This window comes from Marmota marmota, unplaced genomic scaffold (genome assembly GCF_001458135.2).
Source record: "Marmota marmota marmota unplaced genomic scaffold, marMar, whole genome shotgun sequence".
Taxonomy (NCBI): domain Eukaryota; kingdom Metazoa; phylum Chordata; class Mammalia; order Rodentia; family Sciuridae; genus Marmota; species Marmota marmota.
In genome coordinates this window covers 21025922-21052751 of record NW_026000019.1, presented here as the reverse complement: position 1 = coordinate 21052751, position 26830 = coordinate 21025922, and the positions used below count along the sequence as shown (strand labels likewise).

At 31.7% G+C, this 26830-nt stretch overlaps 1 protein-coding gene across 5 annotated transcripts in view; it reads right to left on the bottom strand.

The window, feature by feature from the left end:
- Positions 1 to 26830, bottom strand: part of Kifap3 (kinesin associated protein 3) — a 162520-nt gene that overhangs the window by 46757 nt on the left and 88933 nt on the right. For 3 of the 5 annotated variants that reach the window (XM_048810059.1, XM_048810058.1, XM_015491848.2), the window contains exons 17-19: positions 25059 to 25144; positions 15921 to 16110; positions 9813 to 9912 (exon numbers count right to left, since the gene is read on the bottom strand). In XM_048810059.1, the coding sequence (XP_048666016.1) occupies positions 9813 to 9912; positions 15921 to 16110; positions 25059 to 25144 (376 nt within the window). Of the gene's footprint in view, positions 1 to 9213; positions 9642 to 9812; positions 9913 to 15920; positions 16111 to 25058; positions 25145 to 26830 lie in introns of those variants that run through there. The other 2 variants (XM_048810060.1, XM_048810057.1) reach the window with 1 other exon arrangement.

Sequence of the window (26830 nt, the reverse complement as noted above, 5' to 3'; positions counted from 1 at the left end):
CCCCCCCCCCCTTTAAAAACACAACAACAACAAAAAACTTTTTAGTTGGAACTGACCCTATAGCCACTACACAGCTGAAGCAGGCAGGCCTTCCTCTGCACATTGCTTTCTCATTTACCAGGACTTAATCCTTCCCTCTTAGATGTAGTTAGTGTATAAATTTAATAATTCATCCACAGTCTGCACAATTCCTACTCAAAATAAGTGCAAATCAGTTTATACAGCCCATATGGCTCATATCTGGAATGATTATAGGTGATGTGAAGAATATGGGAATTAATTAATATTACATATAAAAACTGAAAGGCCCTAAGTTTCAACTATTTAAAAAATTAAGAAAAATTCCAGTTTAATGTTTTTAATAAGAAAAATTTAACAAAAATACTTAAATCACATTAAAACACAGATGGGATCAAATAGACATACCTTAAATTAGAAAACATCCCCGATTAAGAAGCAAGGGTAGTATCAATGAAACCATGCTTAAAGGAACTAGAAAACGAGCTGCTCTAGTTCTCTTGTATTTTTTGAGGGGAGCAGTGCTTATGAATCAACTGCATGCACCGTGGTTCCTCTCATTAGAGTTTGAATAAGCCAGCCACTATAAAGGTGATTGGCATTCTGTTTCCTTCAACAATCTCATATTTTAAATGAGAGCACTTTCTAGGCCAACTATATCACGAGCAGTCATCTTTGCTTAAAAGTTTTGACTTTCTCTCCATTAAATTTACAACTACTTATATCTGTATAGCTAAAAAAATGTATTTAATACATGTGAAAAATCTATAAACTTTAACACCAGATAGTCATTCTTAAATGGTGGTGGTATAACTTCCCAGTAAGGACTGGATTAACTCCCATTTCAATTCTCTCAGTACAAAGCTACACCATAATCATTGTGTTAACATTTTTACAGGATACAGTCAGTTACATTATTTCATTTGTGCTAAATTTCTTCTCCTAAATGAAAGTCCTAATAAAGTGACAATAAGTTTTTTTGGTGGGGGGCGGGAATATCTTTGGCTTTACAAACAGCTAGTGTGCATTTCTAAGAAAACTTTGCTCAGCTTACCAGATAGGAAATTAATAATAAGTTGATGAGGGCAGTTCTATCACCAATTTTTCTGTTTCTAAATTTCTAAAGGCAAATAAATAACTGAAAATATTTTTCTAGCTCAGGACTATAATTCCTCTAGGGTAAAACATCTTCCCAAGTTACAGGATTCTATGCCTTGATTTTTGGCTCCTATTTCTATATTTCAGTAAAGTTTACAGTTTGCTAATGCTGATGTGTGATAATCTAATAAAATCTGGCCTTAAATGTTATAGGCCCAATTTACTAATAAAACCTAATTCAATTCTCCCTGGGAAATACAAATCATTAGTGTCCAAGTTGTGGAACTAAATTTCCTTGCCTTCTCAATGCTAGAATTAAGTCATCTTTATAAAAATTCTAAACAAATAAGACAAACAATATCAATGTATAATAAGTCCATGAGGATTTATTTGTAAGCATAAAAATAGCATCATGTAAGCAAAAATGTACACTGGTTAATTAGCCAAATAAATTATTTGCATGGGTCTATACTTTACAACTAAGATAATTCCATTCATTTCACTATTTTTTATACAACTGAATTTAACTGTAGAGAATTTAGTGAACTACTTAAAAGAATTTAAAGGTAGTGAGCTAATTGCTCAATGTGTTAACGAACTCTTAGCAGTTTGTTGCCAAGAAAATCTGAAGTACCAATTTGCAGTAAACTGTGCCAAATGCATTAAAACAGAATAGGTACACAAATTTGTGGTGTTGCAGGACAGACACTACATCTCTTACTATGAACTTTAATAACATTTAATCTAAACTTGATAGGCTCATGTATCTGCTTGACATCTGGAGGGATAATGGTGTAAAAAAAGAGTGCTGGCTCCTACCAGTCTTCCTTCTTTATTAGCTACCTCATTCTAGGGTGGACCCTTGAAAACCTCTGAGTCTTAATTTCCACATTGTTAAAATAGCAACTCTGCAGTATTCACCTCACACATTTGTTGATGATCAAATGCAATATATGAAGACATGAAAGTCTCAGTATACTCAGATTTTCTAAAAAGACAAACATTTTATTCTTTGAAATTTTTAGAATGCTCCTAACACATTCCATTTTCTTAAATAAAAAAGTTACTGGTAGAGGGCTGGGGCTGTAGCTCAGTGTCAGAGCACTTGCCTTGCATATGTGAGACACTGGGTTCAATCTTCAGCACCACATAAAAATAAACAAATAAAATAAAGGCATGCTGTCCATCTACAACTACAAATTTTTTTTTAAAGTTACTGGTAGAATTGTAAAGGGAGTATTCAGAAAGAAAAATGAGATTTCATGTAAGGATTGTGTTAGAGCAAGACTCTTCTGCTATAAAAACTTTCACTTGCCTTGGTTTGATTTTCTCATCAGAAATGTGTTGTTACACAGCTACTGCTACTCACGTTTTCCATTTTTTTTTACCATCCCACAGGTTTAGAAGTTTAAAATAATCACTTCATTACCTTACGTATAATTTCCTATGTCATATGGAATTATTTCTTAGAATCGTTTTATCTATTCTAAGAAATTTTTTCAAATACTTCTACTTCACTAATACTGATGAAGGTGGGAAGAAATTAAAATTATTTCTATAGGTTATATCTAGGTACAGACAGGATATATTACTGGGCTTGAAACAAATGTTAACATATATTAAAAATAATGTCATTTGGGTAACAATATAATTTATTATACAAATTTGCATAGATCTAGATATTTTTAGATTGAATCATTTACTCTGCCTGAAACAGTGCAGTTTTTTAACAAGACAGTACCTGTCTTGTTGCCCAGTCCTGCAGTTGCTATAAAGAAGTTCTACTATATGTGTTTTAATCATGGTTTGGCCAAATTCTATTGGGAAACAACTCTTGCAGACTCTTCCCAATCTAGATTCATCTAAGAACAAATATTAGGGACTCATCAAATGTGCCTGTTAAGAGCAAATAGTAAATAAAATGTGTAACAGATTCCTGCATATAAGGCATTCAATAAGTTTTAGTTTTTAGAACATTACATAGTATTTAATAACAGGCTTTCTTAAAATCAAAATATGCTTATATACTAAGAATAAACCAAGAGCTCTATTATCATGTTTTAACATAAGCAAATGAAAATACCAAACCCTACCATCACTTCGAATTACCATAATTACAGATGTGGCAGTGCCTTATCCAATTTTATGCTATCAAAACATCATATATGAATAACAATTTTATAAAAAGGGTTTTCAATAAGAAAGAAGCAAATTAAAAGATCTCTGGTCAGTTCTTTAAAAAGGTGAAGAATTTTATGTAAGGTGAAGATCTGTTTATTGCTAAACATATCTATTTTTAATAATTTTTTTAGTTGTAGATGAACACAATACCTTTATTTTATTTTTATGTGGTGCTGAGGATCGAACCCAGTGCCTTCCACATGCAAGGTGAGCACTCTACCACTGAGCTACGCCCCCCCAGCCCCTAAATGTATCTATTTTGATTTATTCTGACCTTCAAAGATAGAATTTAATTAGAATACTAGTGTGATATAATCTGGAAAAAATCTGTGGCACAAAAGTAGGTGTTGAAAAAAATGTGTCTTCTATAGGTAAGCATACTTCATAACACTTGGTGGTATTTATCTTCTTTAACACATAACTTTTATATCTTCTCTGTTTATATTTGGTTCTTTGAAAAGGATAAAATACTGGAAATGAAGTGTCTGACTTAAAGGAAATGGACAACTCAAGGGGCTTGTTTTACAGTACCAAATGCCTTCAACTTAGGTTTCATCAACTTAAGTTCTATAAGAACTGTATGAGAGTACTTTTTTGCTCTAATGTAAAACCTTGACAATTGGCAGGTAAAAATGGTACCTGTCTATTTTGTAATACCATGTCTGGAAAAATGATAAAATTCAGGAGTTTAAATAAGAAAAAAGCTATGATCATCTCTGATAAAAATTTAGTAATATACTGAAATAAAGCAGTGTTTTAGGTAATGATTATCTTTAAGAGTTAAGTATTTGCTACTTACTTTAGTTCTTATAATACTGAACAAATGATCAGGCTCAATGTCTATCAAAGCAAATGTTTCTGGGAGGCTCTTTTCACTTTTTAAAAAACTTTCCATATAATATCCACACTACTGCTACAGTGATGAAGCTGACCAACACTTAAATTATTAGAACAAATTAGAGTGTGCATTATCCATTAAAAATTGACAGAAGACTTATCAAAGAAAGAATTTCATGGGTATATTTATTTTTATTTCAATAATAAAAGGGCTTCTTTGGTTGGCCAAATCAGGGTTGTAAAATGGACAACAATTTGACTGCTTTTTTGAATAATTACTGTAAAGTAAACTCATATAACTATCAATTAACATAGTTCTATAAACTCTACAATAATACCTTTTAGTAAGCTAATATGAAATTTTGAGATTATTTTTCTCAAGTGAAAAAAATGGCGAAAACTATGTACTGGGTATAATTAAGGTGGCCCTAAAAAGGTCTAATATTTACATGTAGAATCCTAGTCATAGGAAAAAATCATACATTAACGAATTTTGATGAAAGTATATGTTTTACATTTTCAAGAAGTAATGCATTGTGGCTGGGGTTGTGGCTCAGCAGTAGAGCGCTCACCTAGCACCTGCAAGGTGCTGGGTTTGATCCTCAGCACCACATAAAGAGAAAGAAAGATATTGTGTCCAACTACAACAAAAAAAAAAAAAAGAAAGAAAGAAAAAAAAAGTAATGCATTACTTCAATTCGGTATAATTTTTAAAAGTACAACTAACATTTCAACTGTGATTTAATATTAGAAAAAAATAGGAATGAAAAGTACATATGTGTAATATATTATAAGTTTAATGTACAAAATGTTAATGCTGAATTATTATAAGAAAGAAAAAAAGGGGCTCTAACACATAGAGAAAATGGAGGCGTAAGAATCAGATGGCTCAGAAAATGCACACATCCAGTTCACTTTGACCTCAGTGAAATGGTCAGTAAATGACATCACTCTGCCAACCACAAAGAACGCCTGGCTCTCTGAAAAATATTTTTCAAAGCCCTAAGGAAACCTAAGCAGTCTCTTATTTTTTTTTCCAGTTTATGAAAATTGGATTCCTATAAAAGGAAAACCGGCCATTTTTACTGCAACAAAAACTGATTTGTAAAAGCTGGAAGCAGTTTAAAAATATTCTTAACATGAGGTTCTTGTTAGTCTTGAAAAGTAAGAGTTATAATAAAAAATCGGTCCAAAAATATGGTATGGATACATGGTATATAACAGGAAAAAAAGCTAGTCTTAGTCCTATTATTTTTAATTAGCTTCAATAGCAAGTTCCACTTTACTTTCTAACACCAGTTCAGATTTGGGGAAGGGAAGATTTACATTTGACACCCTGGGATCGGCAACTCCATAGCTAAGGCCCTGGAGCCCTAATGCATTTTGCATTAACTTTAAATGTCGGGAAATCCTGGCGCCAAGAGGTTCAAACCAATAGTGATACACGTCTAAAACCCAGGATTCTCTGTCAACTGCCAGTATCTATTTTATCAAACATGTAGTCTCTCTAGTAGAATGAGATAGATGAGTTTAACAGTTTTCACTGTTTCCAATTAAACTGCCTTGATGTATTACAAAAATGCAGGATTGCAGACTAAGAAGGACCCTTGAGTTGGATTTTAAGAAAAACACCAATTTGAACTGTTTAAATTTTCTCATCTGGCTTGGTTTCTCAAATTTTAACACATTTGTCTTATTATTACACTTTGTCAATTTAGGAAAAAATTCATCGAACAATTAAAAACAAAAAACCCTCATGACATACCAATTAGTAATTTATTCTTTACTTTGCAGGAACTTGAGATCATGTACTTGAGATCATGTGAATCTGCTCAAATTTTAAAATGTTCAAAAACCAGCAAAGACTGGCAACCACGAGAGCTGTCTGAGGAGTATGCCCCTTGGCACTGTCACATTCTGTTTCATGTTTCATCCCACATACCACTGTCAGTCATATCATTAAAAACATTGGTAATGATAAAAATTCACATTTTGTACATTAATCTTTTATTATTCTTTTTCCAGATAACTTGGCTATGCTTATTTATCAAAGCCATATGATAAAGAAGCAGGGAAAGAATTTATAAGTCATATGGACCATTTTTCTGATTTAAAGAGAAAAAAAAGCTCTCAATAAATAACATTTCCTCTTTTTACATGTATTTAGAGAACTAGTGTTTTCAATATTTAAGATCCCAATTAAGAAAATAATTCTTTTATAGATAGCTTAAATTCTTCATCATGTCTGTTTATTTTCACCTTCACAGGGGTGATGAGGAATAAGAATTCAACAATTTCTGCTTAACATTTCTTGAAATACAGTCCTATTTAAAAATCACTTAAAATAAAGAACTTCAACAAAGTTTTAAGTCAGTGTTATTTAATCTAATGATTTTTAAATGTACCTACTGGATATCAGAAGCTGAAAGGTAGTCACTAAAATTTCATATCTGGACATTAAGTAGAAAAATTATCATAAGATATGTGAATAATTATATAGCAATTTAAAATACTTGAACCGTTACAGAATTAAAAAATAAAAAAAGCCAGACCTAAGATCCATGGTCTTTTGGTATCAAAGATCACAGGAGTCCTACCAAAAGAAGCATAACTAACCAAAAATTATTGAGTAAATGAAAAAAAAAGCATATGATTCCAGAGTGGCTCAGTAAAACAGAAAGTGGAAAAGAACAATTATAAATATTTGGCTATACTTTATAGTCTGTATCTCTACTGTAACAATTCGGGGTCCCTACAAAAAAACTGATGAAACACATTGTAAATTATTTCATCTGGAAATAAAAAGTGATATAGTTATGTGATGTAAGGCCTGAAGGATTATAAAAGACAAGAGATGAAAGACTTAACTTTTTCAGAGAAGTTTGTTTTTTAAAGGGCAAGCAATTCTCAAATCAAAATGATTATAATAAATAGGTTTATCACTCTTTTGACTTGAAGAAGTCTAGTTAGTTTTACTAACTAATCCTTTAGGTCAACATTACTATGATGTGTCTTTTATGAAGTAAAAGAAGCTACTTAAATATTTTTGAGCAATGAAAAAGAACTGAAGGTTCTAAAAGGATTTTACCAAAGTCATTTAAAAGACTTATGAACTAAGCAATAAAATCCTGAAATCTTTGGATCTAATATATAATTTAGCTACTAAATTATTTTTTAAATATTTTTAAAATAAAATAACCATTTTGAAAATGAGAAATGAGAGATTTTGCTGAATTTGGCTCATGAAATTGTCATTTTGTATATTCAATTTTAGTGAAAAATGTTTAGTTTCTTTAAAGTCATAATATGTAAAAAAATGAAAGCAAGTCTTCTTCAAATAAGTAATACGTAATGCATAATCAGTAGCAGTTTGCTTTCTTTAGGTAGGCAGTATCTGAAGAAGGTACAAAAAGAATGTTTTGCTCATAATAAGACATAAATGAAAAGAATAATTTAATAATTACAATGGTAGAATCTTATAAATGCCATAAGTAAAATTATTTAATATAAATATTGGATCATATACCCAAATAATTTCTTCCTTTTTAAATTAAATTTCAGAAGACATTTATCCAGTAAATTGTCACATGACATAGTACTTATAATGATTAAACAGAGCCTCTTTTTGAATAATTAAGTAATCAAAAGTCATATGCTTTCTGGTATTTAACCATGGTTAGTTTTTATTTCCTGAGGCAAGAAATTTCTTACTATGACAATCCAGTTTATTGATAAAACTGTTTCTAAAATGCTATTATTTATTTAAAGACCATTATAGAACAATGAACTAGGCACTTCATGTAATACTCCTATGTTTTTCTACCATGCTTTGAAACTCTGGGTCATAATCATCAATAAGTTGTGAAATCAACTTAGTGCGTGGCAATCTCCATTTAACAAATGAAAGGAATAAAACAACATGCCATTGTACACTATAGGTATTAAGAGTGAATATCATTTTAAGAGATTTTGGTTAATTTATCATTGTGGAATTATAAGAATAATATCATTTTAAGAAATTTTTGTTTTACACACATGTATAGAGGTAGATACATATAAATAAATAAATATGTATCTATGCTTGAGGCTGCAATATGAAAGGTACTTCTTTTTGTTTATTATTTTTTTAATATTTATTTTATTTTATTTTTTTTAAAGAGAGAGAGAGAGAGAGAGAATTTTTAGTATTTATTTTTTAGTTTTCGGCAGACACAACATCTTTGTTTGTATGTGGTGCTGAGGATCGAACCTGGGCCGCACACACACCAGGCGAACACGCTACCGCTTGAGCCACATCCCCAGCCCTGTAATATTTATTTTTTAGTTGTAGATGGACACAATACCTTTATTTTACTTATTTATTTTTATGTGGTACTGAGGATTGAACCATTGCCTCACCCGTGCTAGGCAAGCTCTCTACCGCTGAGCCACAACCCCAGACCTCTTGTTTATTTATTTATTTTTTTACTTTTGCAGTGCTGGGAATTGAACTCAGGGCCTTAAGCATGCTAGGCAAGTGCTCTACCATTGAGCTACACCTCCATTTCTCAACACTGAAAGTTTATTTCTTTTAATGTGGTCTGTGGTCAAGAAGGCTTAAAAGTCACGGGCATGTTTTGTTTCCTCCAAATTAGGATCATGTTATGCTGTGAAGAACAAAAGCTTTGGTGACTTATAGACCTCAAGATCAAATTTTTGCTCTATAATACTACCTGTGTGAGTTGGTTACTTAAATATAAAATTTACAGCTTTGACTCTTTATTTATAGAACAGATATAATTCTGCTTTAAAATGTTGGTGTGAGGTTAAAATTAAAAAAATTAATGTTAGTAAAACAGATTCTCCATAACAGATCATCATTATTGGTTGCAGCAATTATTATAACTGAATTAAAATAGCTTCTTACAAGTAGTCATAATATATTGGTCACACTGTAGTTTGATCATTTAAAAAATACATAATGTAATTCTCAAATAGAAAACATACAATTTTAGAAGCAGAAATTAAATCCATAATTTTAAAAAATATAGTTTTAAAGAAAAATAAGATCATACCTATTCACTAAAGTAGCTTAATATGAAATTTCAACAGTCAGTCTGAATTAAAATACTGTACCTCTAGGCATAGTATAAAGGGGAAAATATTGTTTACATTTTTAAAGCCAGATTTTTTAAAAAAATCTATGCAACATTAGTAATGAAGCTGGATATCAGCTAAGGGAAACTTTGTAATAACTGTAAAACACTGGCTTGTCAAGTATTTTTTCCTTAAATATTTTACTTAATTCCACCTATGACAGAAAAGTCTTCAATTTAGTCAAAGCATCCACTTTTTAATACGTATGAATTGTTGTTAAAATACACATCTTGTCTTCTTATTTTATGGGCTTTGAGAAGTGCTCAGGAAAGAGTATGTATTCATTAACTTGGCAAAAGTACTGTCTGTTTCTATATCTTCCAAAATGATGAAGTATATATTTTTTTTTCAAATCTGTAATCTCCATTTTTCTACACAAAAAATGTGAATTCGCAAATTACTTTAAAATCAAACAAACATGTTCTTGAAAAGTTTGAAGATTTTCCCCCCGCTCTTAATGAAAAAGAAAATGAGGAGTGAAAAGAATTCTGGTTTTGCAAAGGAAACACCATACATCAGATTTTTCTTGGAAGACTGTTTACCTGCCAGGAAATGAATGCTGCCCAACTACGTCTCCGTTTTGAAGATGATAATCGTTGAAGAAATCTGGACTTATGGCTCCTTCGGAGGCAATTAATCCATCTAGATAGAAGAATAATGGTATTTGTGAAATGTATTTGTAAGGAATAAAAAGGAAACTACCCTATCAAACAACACATTAAGAAAATAACCTGCATATTTAATCTGAAATAAAAATATTAGGTTAGCATGTCATGCTGTTCTCTCTATGAGTATTCATAGAAGACCACACATATCAAGAGTTTGTTCAATAGTTCTGCACAATAACTCAATTTATTGAGCATCAACTACGTGCAAGGTAATACTAGCATAGGGATAGATAAGATAGTCTCTGCCTTCAAGGGTTTACAGTCCTGTGGAGAAGACAGACAGGAAGAGGTAAGGAGGTGAGGCAAGGGGTGGAGGCACAGTAAGAACAGTCCACGCTAAGCAAACAGCATCAACAGGCAAAAGCATTGAACAGCATGGTGTTTTGTAACAGAGCAATACTTGAGTACATTTTACATTTTATACCAAGACAGCTTCAATTGTGTAGCATGATTAGGGCATCAGATATATCAAATAAGTGAATCTCTAAACAATCTCTAAACAAGTTTGACAATTTAAATGACCAATGTTAAAACACACACAAAAATTTATTAGAAATCTTCATAAATACAGTTTATACTCCATGTGTTCTTAGAAGGTATTCTATATAAAATGTAAATACTTCTTAGTGACTTGATTGTTATTATAAATATCATTTATTACACAATAATGTCCTAAGGTTACCAAATATGTTTGACTTGCACTGCTAAAAATGGCTTTCTATTACTCATTTTTTGAGCTCTTTGTTTTAAAGTGCTTCCTTTCTTAAATCTAGGACTTTGTAGTTCTTTCTTTCTTTTTTTTTTTTTGCTGATTTTGAAGTTGTATTACTTTCTCATCTGCTCCAATCTAAGAATCTAGATAAGCTATTTTTACATAAATAAAAATAAATTAAGACTAAAAAGCATCTGAGGAAAAAAGACCCGTGTGATGGTTTTGGGACTGTCCTATGTGTTGAACAAATACTTTAGGGTCTGGATGGCTGTGAGAACTTTCAAAACTTCCTTTTCTTAAAGTATGATGGGTTGTAGAGTCTAGATATAAATGTTGGTTAGGTTATACCCACCACACTATTGATAAATCTGGCACACAGTAGGCAAATTATTCAGTTACCAGCTGATTATTTTATACCTAACACATGCATAATAATACTGGGATAGATCCTGTGGGAAATATAAAAAATTATAATATATAACCTCTGTTTAAGAATATAATAATATAATTTATTAATAAATAAGATACAACAAAAGTAGATATATGAAATGAGTATTAGAGGCAATAAAAGCTCTGGAGGGATTACTGTATTTTATGGGGTTTTAGAAAACCCTACCTGGGGAGAGGTGGGGCAGAGTTGTAAATAACTGGAGTCTTGAAACACAGGTAGTATTTAAATGAAAAATCTGAGGGAATAGGGTATTAAAGATCAAGTATATGGTAAACAAAGTAACAGTGGGCAAATGAATAAGTGAGGTTATTTGTGTTTCCATTAGACTCCCTTACTACTCATTTGGTACACATATCCTTTGTGACACATCGTATATTGATGACTATGATTATTATTTAATTATTATTGTTGAATTGTTAATGGATACCTTTTGTATTAATCTTATTACTTTACTAAATACAAAATACTTGAGCTTCCATTAAAAGTGTCAGTAATGTTTAGTTCAGTTTTTATGTCTGAAAGTTAAAGATTCTATAAGTTAAAAGACCTGATAAACCCTGAAAAACTTCAAAAAAAAAAAAAAAGGAATTTATTGGAAATGCCAAGATACCATACACTGAGAGTGAAGCTGTTATGAATAATTTTTAAAAACCCATTTCATATGTATCTAAGGTTTTGTGAAAATGTGGCTAAAATGAACAAGTTGAAGATTAAAAAATTAAAATAACTGTTAAATTAAAACTAAATAATTGAGGATCAAGTTTTAATAAACCTGCTAATTTGAGAGGATCAAAGGTATGTAAAATACAAATGTGGAATCAAAGGTACTCCAAACATTGAAAATGAATGCAAAAAATGTTCTTTATGCCAATAGAATAGAAGCTTTTAAAACTCAGAAACATAGTATTTTGAGATATAAATACAACCAAGTGAAAAGATGGTTTGTATTTATGAAATACAAACTACTAAACTGAGTCAGATTAGGAAGAAATTAAGTTTAAAAACTGATCAAATTCTCAAAATCATATCTTGTTTCAGAGTTCCTATCATCTTAAAAGAAAACAATGAGTAGCAAAAGGATAAATGGTGTACAGGGAACTTTTACAAACCGGGACATCATCAAAACAGAGTTCAAACTGAAAATGCTTGAGGTTACGTACGGTTCAGCCAGATATTTCATAAACACAGAATACAACTAGCCTAATAATATAATAAGCCTGATCTTATATAAATAAAAAAGTAAATTTATACTTTTGAAATTTATTTTTATTACTCCCAGGGCACTGCAGCTTAAATAAACTGTAGCTTTCATGGTTTTAATTCACCCTTGACAATGGGCACTCTTTCTTCACTAAAACAAGGTATAAAAGTACCATTAAAGTCTCATCTCACATACCCCCAACTTCTTTGGAAATATCTGATTCTTAACATTTTGCAACCAAAATTATTTCTTTTAGGGAAATACCAAAAATTCTATCTTCTTGGTTACCCTGATATACCTAGGAGTGTCCTTTTTAAGTTCCATGTTGTTTCAATGATAACAAAGAATTAAAGAATTTTATATAACATTTAAATGGCTAGAGAACAAAAGGAAAACAGATGCAATACACCACAGCACTCTAAGCTGCACACATACACTTGAGTTATTAAATTACATGAATCGCCTAGAACACATCACTGAGGACACACCTTTCTGAAATCTCGTGATGATCGTAAATAAGACAGCTATGAACAAATGAAGTATAAACTGGAACAGTGATGAAATCAAAGCACATATATCAACTCTTTGAGTTTTGAAAGCCAGTTTAAAAAATCACTGTGAATACAAGTAAAAAATTTTAAAACTCAGTATCTTCTAATTTATTGTTACTAAAATAAACTTTAGACTGTGATTTTTACAACAATCTTGAGACAAAAACAAACTGTTTTAAGCTGTGTATTCTAGGAATATATTTACATGCTAAGAATAAGATTCTCCATGATGATAATAATAAAAAAAAAGGAAAAAGTCATTTAGAAATGTGTACAGCCTTATAAATTATAATATACTTCCTCTATAGTTAAAAAGTACCAAAGCAAACAGCTTTACTTTCATAACAAAGGAAACTAATCAATGAATATAATTTTAGACTTTAGGAAAAAATACTGGAACTAAAGGAGATGCTAGGTTCACAATACCAAGATTTTTTTTCTTTTTTTTTTTTTTTTTGGCACTAGGGTTGAACCTAGGGGTGCTTTACCCCTGAGCTACATCCTGAGCCCTTTTTACTTTTTATTTTGAAACAAGGTTTCATTAAGTTGTTGAGGCTGGCCTTGAACTTGTGATTCTCCTGCCTTAGACTCTTAGTTGATGAAATTATAGGTGTAAGCCAACATGCCTGGCAACTAAGATTCCCTTCTAAAGAAAAAAAGACAAAGGAAACCCAGATATATTTTGGCTGATATTTAACAGTTTGCAAACACAGAGGACAATACAAATGACTAGAAAGTAACATATATCATCTCATTTTAAAATAAAACATAAGACCCAGGGAATAATAGACCATGTAGTTTAATCTCTGTGGCTAAAAAGTTACTAGAGCTACTTTTAACAGAAGCAGCCTAAATTTTCATGGAGACTTAGGGGTTTAATAAGATAGTTCAAACTTCGAAAGTATATGTAGTACTACAAATTTATCTGATGTTTCTGAGCTATGACAGCACACAATAAATAAAAAGGAACTGATGTTATCTAGATTTCCATGAGAAACCTCAAGAAATGATACAGACATTCATTTAGCCTATGGATTCAGGGAAAATGAACTAGGTAAAATGATTCATGAACTAAAAAAATAGACAGCTTGCTGTGAGAACTGAATTTCTACATTCAAGGTATAAAATTTCTGTCAAATGCCTACCATATCATCAGGCTAAGGCTACTAAAAAAAAAATATTCAGGATCTCTAATGATACTATTTCATCCCTCAAAAGTATTTAAATTTACTTATTTTTCCATCAGTTACTGCATTTCTAAACTTTGGTATATAAAAATATATGTAATTCAGTTTTTCCACAAACTTACAAATTAAACATTTTTGTTATAAAGTAACAGAAAAATGTCAATAATTTTCATTTTAAGAGGTTAATTTAAATGAATTAATTTTAGAATGTGATATAATTAAAAAATATGTTCTAAAATTTTAATTAAAATAACAAAATTGAACAGTGGGGGTGCTTGATAGTTTCATTCAACTTTGCAAACTGGTAATTGATTCAAACTGTCAGGTTCCTATCAATTTTCAAAGCAAGAAAATTGATTCAAAGAATATTCTGATTCCTATAAACAAAAAAAATTCTTATATATTTTACTTCATGAATACAGAATATGTAGGGAATAATAGCTACTCGCTGTTACTGAACTAAGAAATTCTAGTTGGTTGAAATTAATGATATAGTCCATCTGGTTTGAAACCCAAAGCAGCATTTCAAAACTATACTGTAAAGTTCTGTTAGGAAGAAATCTATCAATTTTCCAAGTACTTATATAATACTGCATAATAGTTGCAGATTTTATGACAATATTTTTTTGCAAAAACTTAAGAGTGTGACCATTATGTGAAGCTTTCTAAAAAAACTGTTCCGGTATTACTTTAAAATAATTTATTACTAAACTATCTTCAGTGCAAGATTAGGATGAATGGAATACTCAATAATATGTTCATGTGGTGGTGACAATTATGTGGTGAAATATGGTTAAGCATAAATTTTCCGGGATTCATGTATCTACATCAAATATAATTACATTGCACAACACCCATATGAAAACATATGGATGAATATGTGAATAGTACTAGTGATTAGATATGATGCTACTTTTTAGTGATTACAGGTGATGGTAATTTATACAATCAATATGCACTGATCACACACAAATAGGTCTTATTAATACATGTAAAACATTTGTAAAATTTACATTGAAAGCACTTAGCAAATTTATTGTAGGAACACATAGTAGGAAAAATAAAGAGTGGGTCATTAATTCAGATATAATTACTTTAATGCTTTTTTCTTTGTTGTTACTGTTCAAACCCAGGGCCGCAAGCACTATACCACTGAGGTATATCCTTAGTTCTAATGCTTTTTATTTCTTCGCTAGAAATCCTTTCCTTCCTCTTTTCAATTAAATGATCTCAATGGAGTAATAGTAATATTGACAACAATGCAAAATACTGAAAGCCACAATATGCAAAATATTACCCATCTTAGTTCCAGACTCATCCCTGGAAAAAGGCAGCATGACATAATCAACAAGTTATAATATACATAAGGTTCATGTAAATATTAAATTTTACCTTGAAAACATCAGCAGAGTAAGGAAGAAACCATTGCTATAAAGTATTTAAAAGTCTTTCCAATACTCACCAAGTAGTTTATTTTTTGAAACGACAGCAAAATTAAACTATTAAGATTAAATACATAGGAAAACAAAATATAAATTAGTAAGTTGTACGTTTAATAAACTCAGAATAGAGGAAAATGATTGCTACATTTTGAAACAGAAGTTAGAAATCTGGACAATGTCAGTTTAAGTGAAACATTCTAGAAAGTAATCTAAGAGCTGCCCACTCTTTTTAAATGGAGATCATAAAAAAGACTAAGTAGGAAAAATTGAAGGTGAATTGCTGTTTGTTTTGTGTATATATATGTTACACCTGAAGTTATCAGCAGAAGACCAATTATGTTAAGAAATGCTTACAAACTTGGAAATGTGCAAGATTGGCAGACCAAAATCTCTTTTTATGGCACTGGGAACAACAGTTTACTTTGGCTATCATCCTACCTGAGCTGTAGAAAAGGTCAGGTCTTTCCAGAATATCTCCGTCATGAATGTATGGCTCAATTCTATCATCACCATATAAGTACTGCTCACTCTCGTCCATCTGGCGGCTCTCCACCATCTCCAGCCACTGAGAGTTATGCCAGCGAAACTTCTCACTCTGAATTTTCTTAGCCCATTCTTCATCATATTCCTATTGAAAGCAAATATTCAACTACTACTATATTAACTCAATCTCTTGGTATTCAATAGCAATACTTATATCTCACAAGTAAAGAACTTTTAGAACTGTTTATTTATTTATTGCACTAGGGATTGAACCAGAGTTGCTTAACCACTGAGCCACATCCTCAGCCTTTTAAAATATTTATTTAGAGAGTAGGTCTCGCTGAGGTGTTTAAGGCCTCACTAAGTTGCTGAGGCTGGCTTTGAACTCAAATCCTTCTGCCTTAGTCTCCTGAGCCACTAGGATTACAGGCGCGAGTCTCTATGCCCAGCCAAGAATTTTTAGAACCTTCATTTGGGTCAGAAGGCACATTAAAAATACCTGTTCAGAATTATTTTATATAATAGCCAAAGTCTCTTTGGATTAACAATCACTAATGACAATGAGAAGCACTGAAAGAATTTAAAGTTCACAAATTCTTCTTTAAATATTATCTAAATATTGCCAAAATTTAAATAAACAACCAGAATTTTGCTTTCCACGGATTCTTGTGGCTATAATTATTTGTGGCACTAATGACAGGTGGCTAACATGACCTCTTTTGATATATTTTTTAGTCTAGATAATACTATAGGAAGAAAGCACTATTAAAGCACTGCTTCTAACTACTGAAAATAAATACTGCTGAAAATAATTACTACAGAAAATAAATAGCATTGCTGAATTTAATTTTGCTCAACCACAAAATAATGTTGTTTTACTTAAAATTATTTGTCAGGGTCACTGTAGAATGAATTCTACACTGGATAGAAGGTAATAAATGGCCGCCAATGTCAACTTTCAGCTCTAATATTCTGTGAATGGGTTAAATTGTTGAGTAAATAATGGTAGAAAGGGTATAATAAATGGATATTACGTTAAATAACCAAGTATGTTCTCAGTCATGTTTTCTCTGACTTGGCCATAATTGAAGTGTGTTAGGGAAAGAACGAAGTTGAAAAATAACATGCACAGAGATGTTGTTACAAGCAGTTTCACTGGCTATAGTTTTGGTAGTTCACCTTGTTTTTTCAAAATTTAATATTAAGTGATGCCTAATTACAGAAAACAGTTATTATGGCTGCTTCTAAGTAATTTAGCCTAAATGCAGACTATAGCTCTGAGCCTCTTTAAAATTTATATGACCCCAACAGTATACTTTTTGGTTTCATATGTGACTCTGTGTATGTGGTCAAGTAAAGTTAGCTACAAAAAAAAAAAAAAAAAGGATACTGTAATATTAGAAATAGCAAGATAATTTACAAGGGTATGATTGTACACACTTACAGTTAAAGCAAAGGATCAACTTATGAATTATACCCAGTGAGGTAAAACACTTAGCTCATAAACAGAGGGCAAAATGGTGTTTGGGAAAGAAACTGCCCATGTTAGTGGGTTTTTTTTCTAAAAGATAAGTTATAGGTCACCCAAACTCCAAGAATATGCCTTATTATAATAAGTTCTATTAGATCCATATTAAACATTGGAACTAATTTGAGCTTGTTTCATTTGGTAAGAGGTTAAAAGCTAATTTTTCACCCTGGTAAAAAAATTTAAAATCTGACTAAATTATCTGAATAAAGAGGTATTCAAGGATAACAGAAAAACACAGGATCTGATTGTTTAATTATAATAGTTTCAAGCATATGAATTCCTAGTGAAAAAGGGAGAGTTGAATGAAATGTTTCAAACTATGCTGTCCAAGAAGGAATATACCACAATGAATTCCAAACACATATAATTACAGTGTACTAATTAAAATAATGATAGGGGGCTGGGGATGGGGCTCAGCAGTACAGCGATTGCCTAGCCTGTGCGAGGCACTGGGTTCAATCCTCAGCACCACATTAAAATAAATAAATAAAATAAAGATATTGTTTCCAAATACAACTAAAAAATATTTAAAAAATAATGCTAGAAGAGAGATGGGTGGATCATGGGGAGGCAGGGAGGGAGGGAAAGGGAAGGTATTGGGGAATGACCAAATTATGTACATGCATGAATATGCATAATTAATCCCACTATTATGTATAATTATAATGTAAGTTAATGAAACATTAGGAGTTAAAATTCAGTCAAGTGCCCAAAGCATATAAAATGTGGAACTTGCTATTTCAGTGAGAGTAAAGCTTGCTTCCTAAGAATACCTGTGAAATAATCCTTAAATGACATATTCACAAACTGTAGTTAGCCTCGTAGGTAATGTTCTCTATGAAGAAAAAAAACTGCTGAGTTGTCATCTTATGCCCTTTTATGAGATTTTAGTAACCTAACTTAATGATAACAAAAATATAACAAATATAAATGTAGAAATAAGTAACAAAGATGTCTCTTCACACACGATTCCTTCAGCCTTATCATCCTACGAGCTCAGAGCAATACTTTTATTCACGAACTTCCACGCACAAGCTCAAGTTTTGTTTTCTCTTTTCTTTTTTTATATTATATACTTATTTTTATTTGTTCTTTTTAGTTATACATGAAAGTAGAATATATTTTGACATATTATACAGACATGGAGTATAACTTCCCATTCTTGTGGTGTACATGATGTAGAATTACACTGGTTGTATATTCATATATGAACATAGAGGGTTATGTCTGGTTACAATGTGTGTGTATGTATGTATGTGTATGTGGTGTGTGTGTGTATTTTTTTTGTTTGTTTGTTTTTTTCTTTAAAGAGACTGTTTGACAAAAATCCAAATGTACAAACCAAAAACATCCATGAGCATTCATGGCTAACTTTTGACACTCTCTTGGTAAAGCTGATTTTTTAAGGCAGTAAGTTCGCACAGAACCTAGCATCACATGTAACGAGACTACCCTTAGCACTCTTCTAAAGTCTTCATCTCTCTCTGTATCAGTTTGTGATAGAATTAGCCTACAGAACTAGTACCTTAGCATTATAAGGCTCAAAAAGCATAGTAGTAATGATGAAGATTGTACTGTTATTTTCTTCTTTAAAATAATTTATTCTGATTTTTAAGTATTTTTTACTATAAAACAATAGGTTTAATATCTGTGACTAACATAATGATTAACTTATGCATTACTACTTATAGTCTCACAATGAAAACACTATGGTTTTCTTGATTCTTTAAAAAAAAAAAAGAGCAAAACAAAGTTTTTCCTTAGGAAATATGAGATAGAATGTTATTATATACCAAACCGTCATTATCCAGAATACTGAAAATTACATCTTACAAAAAGACCCAACAATATTTACGGAATCTACTACAATGACAAGCAGTGTTTTCATAAGAGGTGGCCTTGAGATTTTGTATGTATTTACTTTTTTTTGTTATAGATCATAGGTTGAAAATTGACCAAAAAAAAAAAAAAAAAAAAACCCTTGAGCAGGTAGTGTCAAGGCCTTAAAAGTTCCCCTATTTTTAAAGTCTTAAAGAATTAAAACATGATTTTTTGAAAATAATATTTGGATTTTCATAATTTCAAAGGGAATATTTTCATCATTGAAATTCGAAAATTACAAAAAATAGAGACTCATCACCATAAATAATGCTATATATCCTACCAGTTTATTTATTTTTGCAGGGGGACTCGGGGGCTGGCACTAGGGATTGAGCCCAGGGGCTTTATGAATGTGATACAGTCCCAACACTATTTTTTTTTTTTTTTTGAGTTAGGGTCTCACTAAGTTTAGGGCCTCACAAGTCTCTGAGACAGGGCTTGAACTTGAGATCCTCTTGTTTATTTCTCCTAAATTGCCAGGATTACAGGTGAGTGCCATCACACTTGGCTTCCCACCAGGTTTTTTTTTTTTTTTTTTTTCATTTGTTCTAATTAGTTCCACATGACAGTAGAATGCATTTTGACACATTATACATAAATGGAGCGTAACTTCTCATTCGTCTGATTGTACATGATGTAGAGCTACACAGGTCACGTAATCGTATGTGCACGTAGGGTAATAATGTCCAATTCATTCCTACCTCCACACCCCCTCCATCCCACCAGTTTTAATGGCATTTTAAATTCCAATATTAATGGCTACTTTTGAAAAATATTTTAAAATGTATATACTTTTAAATTTAGAGGCTTGGGGCTGGGGATGTGGCTCAAGTGGTAGCGCGCTCGCCTGGCATGCGTGCGGCCTGGGTTCGATCCTCAGCACCACATACAAACAAAGATGTTGTGTCCGCCGAAAACTAAAAAATAAATATTAAAAAATTCTCTCTCTCTCTCTCTCTCTCTTTTAAAAAAATTTAGAGGCTTGTAAGATATTGTACTTTGGCCATAAGTTTGTTTTAGTTTGTGATAATATAGCCTCAGGTTTCAAACGTTTACCAAATAGAGCATCTTAGAATAAAATATAGGCATTTAGTTAACAAGTATTCATTTAAGTAGTTACACTTTATTCCTTGGAGGTAAGTATTAGAATCAAATGAGACAGCAGTGTTTTGCTATATGAAGGTGATCACTCATCTATGTGTTTCTGAAAAGGTTTATCAGATTTTTTGAAAATCGAAGCTTTAGCTTATGACTACTGAGATCCTATTTAGCAATTGCAGTAAATTAATAGGCTAAAACAGTGGTCTTGATAGTTTAAATTTTAGGAAAAGTTCAAAAGGCACTGATATTAAGTCACCTGCCACCTACTATTATTGTTCTATTTTTTAAAAAGATAATTTTAAGGCTAAAAATGTGAAAAAGAGAATCTTAAAATATATTTCCCAAGATAAAATGTGTCAACAACTTAATATTCCACCTCCCCCACCCCTCAAACAACTTTTTTCCTTTTTATTTCTTTCCTCTTCCATTTCAGTGAAAACCAAGTAAAAGCTTAGTCATACTCCAAAGGATCATATTCCAATGCCCTTATCCTATCTTCCACAGCACTCTGGAATTCCCAACAACACAGTTTGGTAGCCCTGGAAAAATCAGTTTCTTTGTATTTCAGAGTCTGGGCTTACAAGTATTAATAATATGGCAGGGCATAATATAAAGTGCACTAAATTAGGAATCAGGAGATCTGGTTTCCAGTGCTGGCTCTGATACCCACTGGAGTATGCACATTTCTCAAGGTATCTTAATCTCTGTTGGCCTGATTCTTCATTTGCACAATGAAACAAATCTAGGACTTACTCAAGCTCTAACATTTTAAGACTAAAAGCCTATACTTAATGTTATGACTTCATAAAGTCACTGAAATTATTATCTCAAATAATTGAAAAATACTGGTATAGTATAGGAGTTTCTTTTTAAAAGTTAAAAAGCTACTCAAAAATGAATATCCAGGGTTAAAATGTTCACTGAAGTAAACATAATTAACTAAAGTCAATTCTAGCCCTCCAGCCATGAACAGGTAAAGAAATATGATATATATACACAATGGAATATTACTCAGCCATAAAAAAGAATGACTATAACTTCTGCTGGTATATGGAGACTATCATGCTAAGTGAAATAATCCAATCCCCCAAAACCAAAGGCCAAATGTTTTCTCTGTTACACAAATGCTAACACACAATGATGGTGGAGGGGGCATATAGAAAAGTTTAGTGGATTAGACAAAGGGGAATTAAGGGAAGGGAGAGAGGAGGGAACAGGAAAGACAGTAGAATGAATCGGACATAACTTTCCTATTTTCATACATGAATATACCACCAGTGAAATTCCACATCATGTACAATCACAAAAATGGGATACTAATTAGAATGTTATACTTCATGTATATATAATATGTCAAAATACACTCTATTATCATGTACATCAAAAAAGAATAAAAAAAGATTTAAAAAAATCAATTGTAACACCTTCTCCCAATCTCTACTCCCCTGGTAATGCCCACTGCCCACCCTCTTTATCAGGCAGTGACTATGAGAACTCAGAGATAGCATTTCAGTCACCTCTAAGATGCCATCATCTTAGATCTAGCAAGCTTTTGTGGCAATATTCTAGGGATATAGTTCGTTTTTGTTCACGTTGAAGCACTTCTTTTTATGAGGATTATACTTTGTGTCCTGGCTTTGAGCCTTGACTTTATCCTGTATTTAAAAGACAAAATGTCTTGTATTCTCTTCTCAGCTTCTGACAGTATGATCTTAAGCACTCAGTTTCCAGAAATTCTAAAGTGTCACAAAAGACTTATGGTTTGATTTTACATGGAATGTGCCATCGTTTTTGAAGTCCTACATCATTTTGTTTACTACTTAACCAGTAAAACATTATGAAGCCTTAACCAGCCTATTATCAGAGTCTGTTCACTATCACGAAAACTCTTTTGTCACTGGCTTCCGTCACACCTTGTATCTGATTAACACACTATAGGATAACATAGGGCTACATAGATCTGCTTTGTGTTCTAACATAACTGATGGAAAACAGATTTTCCTTTCTCCTTTAATGTGGCAGCCCCTTAATTGAGACTGTAATATGGTTTATTTAATACAATTTTTCATACTAAATTAAAGCAGGTCTAGAGTAATTTAGCTATTCATTATAATTAAGGCAGCAGCTATTAAAAAGATGCTTTTATGTCTTAGAAAAACATTTCTCTGAATGATACACATATACACAAATTAAACACACACATAATAAAGTTATTGACTTTTATGCACATACTCTCTGAACTGTCCCAAGTGTCACCTCTGGACTTGGCCATGGCATTTTCTAATCAGATCTCTAAGTACAATTATATCCTAAAACAATCTCTGCTTAAAATACTGAGGAGGCTAACCTGTACAATATCATTTTAAATATGTCAAGTCAGGCCTAAAAGTAAAAGGCAGAACTAAATGAAATTTATTTAAGAAATCATGATTTTTCTCTTTCATACTATGTTTGGGTTCTTTTAAGTCCAACTGTTGTCAATTAAAGGAAAAAAAATAAAGCAATATGCATAAGAAACAGGCAAGGAATACACACATTCATGTAAATATAAATTTTTGTGTATTTAAATTCCAACAAGCTGGAAAAATATCCTGAATTTCTGTCTTTTTGTTTATGCAATATAAAATAAACTATAAAACAGGGCTAACAAAACTTATTAAATCCAATTTGTATGAAATTAAAAAAATAAAAACATCAAACTCACACTGAAAAATTAAAATTTACTAAGCCTGAAAAATAAGCAAGAAGTGAACCAGGTGAACCAGGGTCTTGAACCTTATAGGAGCATACCAGCAGAAAGGCAAAGCCATGTCATTATTTTGTCCATCTCTAACTATTTTTCTATAACTATATATTGCCCATCTATAACTGTTTCTTATAGTTATAACTGGACAGAATTCCTTTATTTTATTTATTTTTATGTGGTGCTAAGGGTCAAACCCAGTGCCTCACTCATGCAAGTTCTCTGCCACTGAGTTACTGCCCCAGCCCAGCAATGTTATTTTTGTTGGTTTTTCTGGAAGAATGTGGGATGTTTCCATGGATGTTTCCATGGACTTCACTTCTGAGAAAATGAACCATGAGTATGATTTAGTGCAGCAGCACACAGGCGTGCCACATTACATGAATCATCCACGTGTGATATCTTGAAACACTCTCAGTTTAATAAGTCCGGTTTTTCTATGTAAATGTTTCAGACTAAGGTTTTCCACAGTGTGAAATGATCTGTGATTATGTGGCAAGACATCAAATAGTTACTTTGTAAATCCAGTTTAGAGATTCATAGATTAAGTGAACTAAATCGTTTCAATATACTTGTTCCAATTTTTTTTTGTACTCACTCAAAAGTGATAAAACAGCATCTCAGAGAGCCATAATGCACATAGCTTGTGGTTATATCATGAAAATAATAAAACATAAACATAATTTTCTTTGTAACTTTAGATTTTAATGCTAAGATCTACAAGTTCCTTCAAGGAGGGTAGGGTCAGCAAAGTAAAATGAAGACTAAAAATGCTCATTGGATTTAGATAAATGAAGGTCAGGGTTACTTTGTTGAGTACCATTTTCATACAGCAGAGGAGACAGAAGAAAGCAGGCAGGTTGTGTGCAGCAATATATACTACAGATTAAAAAAAAACTTTTTAAAAATACATAGAATCTGGCACATCCCTGATATAAGGCCCAAGACCAGCAGAGGACTGTTGGAGCAGCATAATTTCTCAATAAGAGGCTGTAGGGTCAGCATGTTTCTACCCCAAGACTTAGATTATCCTCTGTTCATATCTCTCTAGTCATGTGTACTTTAAAAGTCTCCCAAGTTGCTGGGTGTGGTAGGAGCACTCCTTCAATCCCAGAAACTCGGGAGGCTGAGGCAGAGGATTGCAGGTTCAAAGCCAGCCTCAGAAACTCAGTGAGGCCCTAGGTAAGGGCTGGGGATGTGGCTCAGTGGTTAAGTGCCCCTGGGTTCAATCCCTGGAACCAAAAGTAAAAAAAAAGAAAAAGAAAAATCCAAAGTCATGAATAACATGAAGATTTTTTATATTTCCCATCATTCCAAAGCAATTGCAACTTACAAAGCAAGTGTATGCATATAATAAAAATTAGCTTATTTTTAAAAAAAGTTAGTCTGAACTGTTTAAAAACTTTAAGTTAAACTTAAATTGTTTTCAAACTGAAAAAAATAGTTAACACAAAATTTGATTTATTTAAGAGATTTAAAGGCAAGCTATAAAAATTATTAGTTTTAACAGAAGTTATTAAATTTCCTGATCTTAAAGAATAATTTCTCAAAAAAACAAAAACAAAAAACCCTCAAAACTCAAGTGATTCCAAGATGACATGTAGATTAGGCTTAAACTCTGAACATGTATAAAGCCTCGTTAAGTAAGGAGACTATAATTAGAAGTTGAAGCCAACAGGCTTAATGTTTCAAAAGAAAATTTAGTATCAGAATTTTCTGAACCTTACCAAAATACAAAATTGTGTTAACATTGAATGCATAGTTCAAATTAGGTGTATAATGTCTTTTCCTGCCTAAAATGAAGACAAATGTACATGTGTAGAGAATAATTACTTACCGCTATAATGTCTAGCGTATTATCACAGACCTTTCGGATTTCATTATTTTTATCATGCATCAGGTCTATGAGATATGCTGGAGCCTCTGAATAAAAATGGTTAAAGATATAAACTGCATTTGAGATCATGACTCTTTAGTAATATTAGAAATCCCCCATTTCTTCTAAGTTTAAATGCTAAATTGAAATTTAACTTCAAATTTTAAAATCATTAGTTCACTTTAATATTTCATTTGTTAAGCACTAGAGTTGTGTAGCTATAAATGCTTTCTTGATCTGAGTGATTTCACACAAAAATGAACGAGACCCAAAATCATTCCAAAAAAAACCAGTGTATATTACGGTATTGCTAAAAAAAAAAAAAAATGAACAAAAGAAAATAATTACAGTCAAATCCCGTCTATGGTTGTTATAAGAAGGGGAAAAGAAAGAGAAAACATGGTAAGGCATTTTCATGTAAGAGAAAGATAGAACCTGTCATTTTGAAAGAGATAAGAATTTAAGAAAATATTAAAATATATATGAACAAACAACATAAATCAGAACTACAAAACCCAGAGAAAAAACTTGGAAAGAAACAAAAATAAAAGTAAAAATAATTATAGATATAATAACTAAATTTAAATAACACAAGATACAACAGATAAAATCCTAAAAGAAATGAGGTAAAAAGGAAGTAAATTTATAAAATCAAAACATAAAGAAAAAAAAGATTGGAAAATCACAGATTTTAAAGATAGGCCACGAAGAGCCAATATAATAGAAATCTCAAGAAAACCAAGGCAATGGCAAAAAATTAATAACTAAAAATTACCATTCAAGAAAAATTTTATGAGGGGCTGGGGTTGTGGCTCAGTGGTAGAGCACTTGCCTAGCACTTGCCTAGGCCCTGGGTTCGATCCTCAGCACCACATAAAAATGAATAAATAAAATAAAAGTACTGTATCAACTACAACTAAACAAATACTTATTAAAAGCTTGGCTCAAGCGGTAGCGCGCTCGCCTGGCTTGCGTGCAGCCCGGGTTCGATCCTCAGCACCACATACAAACAAACAAAGATGTTGTGTCCGCTGAGAACTAAAAAATAAATATTAAAAAATTCTCTCTCTCAAAAAAAAAAAAAAGAAAAAGAAAAATTTTCTGAAAAAAAAAAACAACTTAAAACTACAAACAGGAAAAGTACATTTGTACACTTAGAAAAATCAATCAAGGATGATAAACAAATTCAAATTCTAATAAAAACAAAAACAAAAAACAACAAAAAAAAACTTGATGTTAAAGAAAATAAACATTCTTCTGGTCTTCTTAGGAAAAAAAAAAGAAACAAGTTATTTCTAAAGGGAAAGGAAATTAAATTACCAGCAGACTTTAGGGTAGATAATTATAATTAGACTGATTAGACTTCTCCTTGGTAGCAATGTAGGCCAGCAGACAGGTGGGAAAGTCCTTTAAGTTGTGCCTTTAAGTTGTGAGGGAAATGACTGTCAACCTAGAGTTCCATATTCTGCTACATTATTATTTAAGAGGACAAATTAGTTATCTTATATAAAGTTAGATTTTATTATTTATAGGTAACATTCACCATTAAAATTCTTCATTTAAAAGGAATGAATTCTTTTTTTTTTGAGTTTTTATGAGAGAGAGAGAGAGAGAGAGGGAGGGAGGGAGGGAGGGTCTTTTTTGTAGATGGACACAACACAATACCTTTATTTTTATGTGGTGCTGAGAATCGAACCCGGATCCTGCCCGTGCTAAGGGAGCGCTCTACTGCT